Source organism: Etheostoma spectabile, chromosome 15 (genome assembly GCF_008692095.1).
Source record: "Etheostoma spectabile isolate EspeVRDwgs_2016 chromosome 15, UIUC_Espe_1.0, whole genome shotgun sequence".
Taxonomy (NCBI): Eukaryota; Metazoa; Chordata; class Actinopteri; order Perciformes; family Percidae; genus Etheostoma; species Etheostoma spectabile.
The window spans coordinates 26165595-26174317 of NC_045747.1; the positions used below are offsets into that span (position 1 = coordinate 26165595).

The 8723-nt window shown below is 39.9% G+C and overlaps 1 protein-coding gene across 1 annotated transcript in view; it reads left to right on the forward strand.

Annotated features, from left to right (window-relative positions):
• Positions 1–285: 285 nt before the first annotated feature.
• The window catches only part of il16 (interleukin 16), a 56590-nt gene continuing 48152 nt past the window's right edge, over positions 286–8723 (forward strand). The window contains exon 1 of the mRNA XM_032536537.1: positions 286–524. Within this exon, the coding sequence (XP_032392428.1) occupies positions 512–524 (13 nt within the window). The 5' untranslated portion in view covers positions 286–511. The remainder of the gene's footprint in view (positions 525–8723) is intronic.

Consider the following 8723-nt stretch of genomic DNA (forward strand, 5'->3'; position numbering starts at 1 on the left):
ACACACACACACACACACACACTCACACTCACTCAAATGAGGAGTGTGTGTTTATGATTAAAATGTAGTGGGTCACAGAAAAAGTATTCATCCTAGTATGTACCCACACACACTGTGGGCACACACACACACACACACACACAGAGAACCTTGTAAAAGGCCGTATAGGTGTGAGGTCAGGCCCAGCTAAGTACGGAGTGTTTTCCTTTCTGGAGCTGGCTCACAGGAAAGGGGCAGTGATTTTGGGGAGCCGTGCCTTACTGAGACACACTTGTGTTCTCCAGACAGAGGGGGAGGAAAAGGAGGGAGGAGGAGTACGAAGGAGGAGAAGAGGTACATGCACATTAACCCAGATGAATCCCAGTGAGGAAGCCGTGCTCTGAGTGATGCGTCTGGTTTTTGACCTGATGTTCTGTCTGGACTTCTGCCTGTCTGTCTGGAAGGAATCCATCCTTTGAATCCCCCATTGGCATCTTCGATAGAATACTGTAGATACTGGCTGGAGGACAACATGATCGGTTATGGTGAGTAGGCCCTACACTCCAAATGCTGAAGGCTTTTTAACAGGGAGGTTAATTAGTGCAAGTTCATCAGTATTGGAATGGTGTGTGTCTCTCAGACTGGTATCCAAGGTAACATCAATGACTATAAAGATTATATGACAGGAAAGTAAGAGAGAAAATTATGTTTCTGAGATCCGTCTCCGAGTATTGTGTAACTATCAAAATTAGTTGCAGAACAGGGAAGTTAAATGGTACATTTATTGGCCTGAGGACTGGATGAGTGTGTGTGTGTGTGTGTGTGTGTGTGTGTGTGTATCTCACACAGAGGTCCTTTATGAAAACACAAATTACATAACGCTGCATATGTCCATTCCAAGGCGACCTTTTAAAGCACAAATAGCTGAGTGAGGCCAGCAGGGGACAGGCGGGGCTTCCTCTCCACAGCCACGCTGAAGCACACAGGGCCAGGCAAAGATATGACCACATGGCTTCACACAGCATGCCGTTGTCATTCCACACTGACACAACCGAGGCCAGTGTAGCCAAGCTTCCCTGGAGAGCATGAGATCATCTGCATATCAATAATTCAAGATCAGTTGTGTCCCCTTATAAACCTGTAAATAATCTCAGGGATTGCAGTAGTGGTGGAAGAGTCAGATCCTTTACTTAAGTAAAGGTACTAATACCACACTGTAAAAATACTGTTGTATAAGTAATAGTCCTGCATTGACATGTAAGTAAAAGTACTCAATGCGGAAAAATCCTCCCATTTTAGAAACTGGAAACGATCCAAACAGTTGTGTGTTTAATGGTCTAATCCTCTCAGTTGGATTTGTAGCCCGTTATATTGTTGGCGAGTTTAATTTATAACAAAACATCAGATTTTATAAACTACATGTGTTTTGTGTGCCAAAATATTAATGTGTAAAAGTACAATATTTTTCTCTGAAATGTAGCGGAGGAGAAGTAGAAAGTGTAATGAGAAGAAAAGACTCAAGTAAAGTACAAGTACATCAAATTTGTAAATGTACTTAGTTACACTCCACCAGTGGATTGCAGACAGTGGGAGATTATTCATTGCATGAGTCCCTTCAGGTGGCTCTTTTGGCTGTCCTCTGTTGGCCTTGCTCTGTCTCACAGACTGGAAAAAATCCCCAGTGAAAAGTCCAAACAACACACACGTTGTTCAGCTGCACAGCAGCCCCGCCCTCTGCTTTCCCTCAATCGGGTTCTGTTAGGCGGAAGCCTCTGCCCTGCTAATGCTACAGGCAAAAAGTATGCTTTCTGTGAGGACATGTATACACACACACACACACACACACACGCACGAAATGCAAACAGTTTATTCAACCTTTCAACATGACTAGTGCTACTCACTCTCCTCTCCCGATTTTTCCTCTTAGTCCCAAGTTTTTACACTAAAAATGTGTTACTGCTGTGTGCCATTACATCAGCAGAATAGAGGCAGTGTGTCTGAGGAAACTTTGACTCTCTCTGTACTTCTGCTGACATCAGAGGAGGCAGTCAACATCTTCCCATCTCTGAAACCAGTGCTTCTGATGAAGCTACACTTTAAATATACATACCCACAGAACCAACACAAAGCCTACGTAGAAGTTCTTTTTAAGACCCTGAGAAATGGAAACTGCTACTTCGAGTAAAACAAAGGATGTCCCAGTAGAGATGGAACCCATGAAGATAGGCCCTTCAGGAATACTTTTGGTGGGGAAAAAAAGCCTAGCTTTTAAAAGAGGCACTTAGAAAACTGAAACCTGAAAACTTAAATTCTTACATTTTTACAATCACTAAATATATTTATATTTATAGAGTGTATTTATTGTCGAAATTCTGCATGATTTATGTTTTTTAATTGAACAATAAAAATCTCACATAGCCCCTGCAGCATTTTAAAGTCCCCTAGTGCGCTCACCCCCATTTAAGAAACAATGTTTATTGACATGGATACACTGAAATATAGTGGTGTAAAAGTATAAAGTCTCCCAAAATAGTAATTTTCAAGTAAAGAGAAAGTATGCGTTTTGTCATTTTGTGTGGAGTACCTCAAACATGTAGTTAGGTACTGTTTCTCATAAAATGTAGCTCCCAAACTACACTGCAGTTCTTCTAGTTAGGTTCTCCAAAATAGACATAAAATGGGTGCTAGACATTTAGTACACAGGACCTGGCTGACCTGGCTTTATCCAAATTCACATTTGCATTCACATTCGTCTCATACTCGGAGTGAATATGATGTTTGAATGGTTGGTTTAGACACAGTAGCTGAGGTTGATTTCCGTCCTCCTGCTTTAAGTGTTCGCTGTGCTGGCATCCATCCAGGAGTGTGTGTGTATGCGCCAATAAAAAGAGAAGGAAGAGGGAGAGATGGAGACTCCCAGGCTTAAAGGCCTCCAGCATAGAGATCCATGTCTCTATTTCCTGTCGATCTGGCCAACACAACAAGCACACTAATGCTCCTTAATTGCTAACACACTTCCAGGATCAGAGCCACTGATTCACCAGAAAAGGAAGCCTTTCTTCCATGCTCATTCACTGGGACCTGGGGGATATTGCTGATTTTGATATTTATTTTGGTGTGCAGATGATTCATTATTTGAATGGGTAAAAAGTCATTTCAATGCATTCCTTTGTTTAGTGAAGTCTGGAATTAACTTTTTATTCTAATATCTGTTATGTATCATAATACAATAGGCTACTTTAATTTCCTTAGGCCTCCTTCTTTTAGTGTTATGCCTACCATACAATGAAATCTGACACCATCTCACACTTAAAGACAATCATCTCCCATCTAATGCTAAAGACATAATATGTAAAGACTGGAGATCTTGCAGAGTCACAAATTACAGGACTACAACTAGATTTGTTATGAAAAAATTAACCAAGCTAGCTAGCTAGCGCTAGCCGGTAACTTAAGGGAAAGTTTGCAGAGTTTCTGTTCTGTACATGCAGACGAATGGCGGCAGAACCTGTTTATCTGACGGTAAAACTCCCGTTGGATGACGCGCTTCAGAAGGGTTGGAAATCAGCAACGTTCCCTCTTTAGCGTTTAGCTTACCATAGCTATAGCAACCATGCATCTTCCTGTTTGGTGGTGGAGGGAGCTCACCCATTGGTTGTTGACAACGTTCACATGATTTAACTTCACTCCCAAGACTTCAAACTTGCGATAACATCAAACACTTTTGATTTTGTCAGAACGTCCAGATGCAAAAAAAGACTGAGAAGCGACTTTTCAGGCAGTTCCACTATTGCAGACAATTTTCCAATATCAGAAAGAAATTCTGAGAGTCCTGCTAGAGTTGGGTGCAAGGTGGTCCAAAAACTCAGTTTGAGTCTGTCCGTTTCCCGTTTTGACGGTAGATGTGCAATGGTGTCAGACTTTAGTCTTTTCACTAGTGTGTGGTAGGTAAATTGAAGATAAAAGTGAGACACCAAGCACATTGTATACTGTTTGAAGAGCTCTGTTATATTCCACCTGCATGCTGTAATATTCACAGCACAGAGAGGCATGTGTCAGCCTACTGGCTGTCACAGAGCAACAAAAGATAGCTGCTGCATGCAGACATTCCTTCACCAAGAGCTCCAACCAAAACATGAGTCTCTTCTACTACTAAACTGGCTGAGATTTAGAGCTGAACTGAACTCAGACCGCAAATAGTAAACGTGTGAATGATTACTCATAATATTTTTACGCATTGATGCCTCACGCACGTTTTTTCTCCCCATATCATCCACGTTATCATGAAGATTTAATCCAGCAGTGTTGTTTGCACTTGAACTGAGGAATAATTGTTTCATAAACACCTAAAATCCAACTCAAATCTTAAATAAATGTTCTTAATATTTAATCGGAACTGTCTCACGTCACATTTTCCGTTACGGAGCGCAGGAGAAGGAGATGGCCCGACTGCATGGAATACAGGATAGCATCAAATACCACTAGATACCATTAGATAACGGCAGAACACAGTGTAGCCTAAATAACTAAATATCTGTCTTCAATACTGTGCATCTATCATCAAATGTCAAAATCTAAAAATACAGCTGCAAAAATAATAATAATGTTATAATAATAAAAAGTTGGTGTGCAAACAACTAGACAATACTGTATAGTAATGGAAATTAACACAATCCAACGTAGTAAAGCATACAGGTTTCATTATGTAGTTATATCTTTGGATTGCGGTCTAAGACCATAAATGAGCATAAAAGCAGCATGTGAATGATGCGGTGGAATCCATTAATAAAATATTAACTACTGTTTCTGAATGGCACAGTCTGCAGCCCGTTCTTAGCATTAGCATGCTATCCTGAACTATACTAAGAAAGATACGGTCATGTTAACTTACACAAACAAAAACACATGCTAAAGTAGCATGGACATAAAATTGTGCACTCACGTTCTCAATAACGCACACGGCAACACAACAGAAGATTGACACAAGTAACGTGCAACTTTAGGAGCAGCTGTGCTCATGTCCGCAGCGAACTACAAAAGGAAATGGCGAATTTGCGTATGTGCGCAAATGCGTGAGTCCAAGCAGTGACGTAGGCTCATCAGTCCAGCAGGGAGTTTTCTACAACTTTGCTCGTTTGAAAGCCATGATGTCTCTCTCTCATGGGTGGGCCAAGCAGAGAAAGAGGAGGTAACCTTGCCCCTTATGACCTCATAAGGGCCAAGATTCCAGATCGGCTCATCTGGGCTTTCATTTTCTCAAAGGTAGAGCTAGCATTTCTAGCCACTGGGGGACCATAGGCAGGCTGGGGGAACTCATATTATCGTATTATTGTTAAAAAAACTCAGAAAGGGAAATTGTCATGCCATGGGACCTTTAATTGTAAATGACAAATAGTTCTGCACAAGGAGCATGTAATTAGTAAAACTTTCTACTGTACCTTTGACAATGGTTAAAACATCTTTAGACTTACACTAAAAAATCACATTTAAAACAAAACTAAAAATAATCTAAAGCCAATAAAATAAACACAAACAATGTGTTAAACACCATGGCACTGTATATGATGACCATATTAAAACGGCGTGCTCCACCAGACGGAGGCATCAAAAATAGACATTAGTCATGAGAATCAATTCCATGACATGCCAATATAACGACAGAACAAAATTCTCGCAAATATAGCTTCAGTTGAGTTTTACAATAGTATCTTGTTTTATTTTGTCTGTTTTTCACCACAGATCGATCGAACAGGTGTTTGTGTAGGATATTAATTGTAAGAATGGCTTTCTGAATTCTTCAAATATCAATGAGAGGCAAAATTTTGATTTATTTTACACAATGGTCTCAGTTCCTCGGGTTTCATCCATCTGTCGTCGGTGTCCCTGCTCTCATTTCACCCGTTTCTGTGCCTGCGCCTGGGTCCGAGTGTCCGTGGAGGATCATACATTTTCCCGTCAAGTTTGCTTTTTACAAGTCCCAATTCTTGCGTAGAGAGCGGCATACGTCTTCGTTTGTGCGTATGCCACTTTAATAAATGAGGCCCAAAGGTCTGTAGTGTCTAGGTTTGGGTACCGAAACCAGTATCTACCGGACCCGATGACAACACAGATTTCAGTACCTCGTTTATTTGCCACTTAACGAGAAACCTCGTTTTCAACCTGAACCACTATGTTTTTATGTGTAAGTGACTGAAAGTAACAACAGTTTTTGACATTTGTCCAGTATTAAGCGTAAACGCTGTAACCGACAGCCACCGGGCTGCAATGTAACAAACAGATTACTATCATTAGTTGTAGTAGTAGCCTTATTAGTATTATAAGTGTCTAAGAACATTATGGAAAGGATCCCTACAGAGAGACCTTTTAAACCTCTTTGAGACCTTTCTGTTTAACCTGAAACAGCTCTGAAGTCGCTAGCGCTAAACCCACCAGACTCCATTGAAAAAAAGTAATATTTTTAGCATGTATAGAGCAAACATATTTTCACATGTCAATCATAAACCATGTGTTTATTTCAACAAAAACTAGAGGAAAAGTGGAAAGACAATCCAATACACATAGCTCATACGTCATAGCTTTGTATTGTTTCTTTCGACTTTGAATGAAGTATATTTTCAAAATGCTAAAATTACTGTTTATTTATACAGAGTCAATTTCAAAGATGTTTTTATGTTACTCTTTAACAGAAAGGTCCATCTCCTTAGAAATCCTTTCCATAATGTTGTTAGACACTTGGAATAATAATCTGAGCCTGTCAGTGGCAAAACAAGCACTTTTGTGAAGGTTAATACAAGCTGGACAGTTGCCCTTAACTTACTTGGCTTGATCGCTGCGCGAGTCATCAACTGTCTTTTAGAGCTCTTCTTTATTTTTAAAGTATCAGTTCAGATCCTGTTTAGGCACTGTTTTAGCAGCGGTATCAGCAAAAAACAAAAAAACCTGACTTAAGCCAAGTGGTACTGCCAAATTTGTCCTCCGAATCGAACCTGGGACCCAAGATAATATTTTGTCTTTCATTTCATTTTGTGTATTTATTATTATTTATTTCATCCAGTACTGACTGATTAACCAAATTTAACACATTGTCTACAGCAGTGATTCTTGTAGTGGAAAGACCAAGATTAGAAGAAATAAATCAGTTTTCAGCGACTCAGTACTCAATTTTGTGACTTAAGTCTGAGAGCTGTCTAAGTCCAAATCTTAAGTTTGCTTCTGTTAGTCTAATGCCGAGATCAGACAACACAATATACAGTAAGTCTGATCATTTCTACGTGTTTCTTGACATTTCTACAACACTTTTCTATGCTCAACTGTTGAAAAGAAAGAAAAGAAAAGAAAAAGAAAAAGAAAATTCAATTCTGTTTATAGAATCAATCATAACAAGAGTTATCTTAGAGTAGGTCTAGACCACACTCTATTATTGACAAAGACACAACAATTCCAATAATTCCTCCAAGAGAAAGCATTTAGTGTGACAGGGGTGAGGAAAAACTTCCTTTTAGGGAGAAACCTGGGACAGACCCAGGCTTGTTGAGGGCGGGCATCTGTCGCTACGGTACGGTACGATGAACAGTGGCAATTAAAGTAACAACAAAGATAATAAAATTATGACTAGAAATAGTAGTTGTAGCAGTTCAGGGGGCAACAGGGCATAGCAGGGCGCTGAGCAGGGCCGCGGCGGCAGCTGCAACCATGATGTAGGTGCCCCTGGTCTTTAACATTTTTTTATGGAATAGAAGCATCCACAAGCAGCATAAGATAAGATGAACTTTATTATCCTGAATTTGCATACAGACACACATACACCAGACATTAAGTACAAAACGTTATATAGCAAGACAACAATGTGCTCTAGGACGAGCAAAAAAAAAAAAAAGATCATATTGTACAGGCCCTGACATGTTGAAATATTAAAATATTTTTTAAATATTGCACTGCCCCATGATAAAGTTAGTCATGCGTAATTCTGGGACATATTCCCAAACAAAGGATGCAAAGTGTGCATATAGGAATTGCACATATAGGAGTAAACATACACAGGTTACATTGGTTAAGGCCAAAAATGATTGTAGTTATGAAACCAGGGCTGCTTATTTGTTCTGTAGTCCTATCATTGTAGGGACAATTGAAAGCTTGAAGCGGTTGCTTTTGCACATACTGGCACTATAGCGTCTGCCAAATGGAAGGAGTTTGTATTCTTTTGAAGGAACTGTGTGAATGGTCTTTGAGGATCTTGTGATTACGATTGGAGTCAGGCCCTGGCTGTGAGGGGCCTGGGAGAGTAGGTAGCGGGAAGACAATGTCATCAGACCAAAGGAATTATGGGTTTCCTTAAAGAGCCTGTGCACATTGTATACTTAGTGTTCTTGGTGAATGTGAGAGGCTGTCTGCACTAGCATGTATAATGCATTTCAGGGTCATCCTAAAGCTCTTAGGAGCGTAAAGTGTGCAGACCATTATTCACTCCCGCTCATTAATGGGACCAGGACACCACTATCTATTTTCACTGGAGTTGCAAAGATTAATCAAATGATCAATTAGTTGTCAACTATTGAATTAATTGCCGACTAATTTGACAAATGATTAATCCTTTTGAGTCCATTTTTAATGAAAAAAGTAAAACTTCTCTAATCGCAGCTTGTTAAATGTGAATATTTTCTTGTTTCTTCTCTCCTCTGTGACAGTAAACTCTTTCCAAAATCTTTGAGTTGTGGATAAAAACAAGACATTTGAGGACGTCATCT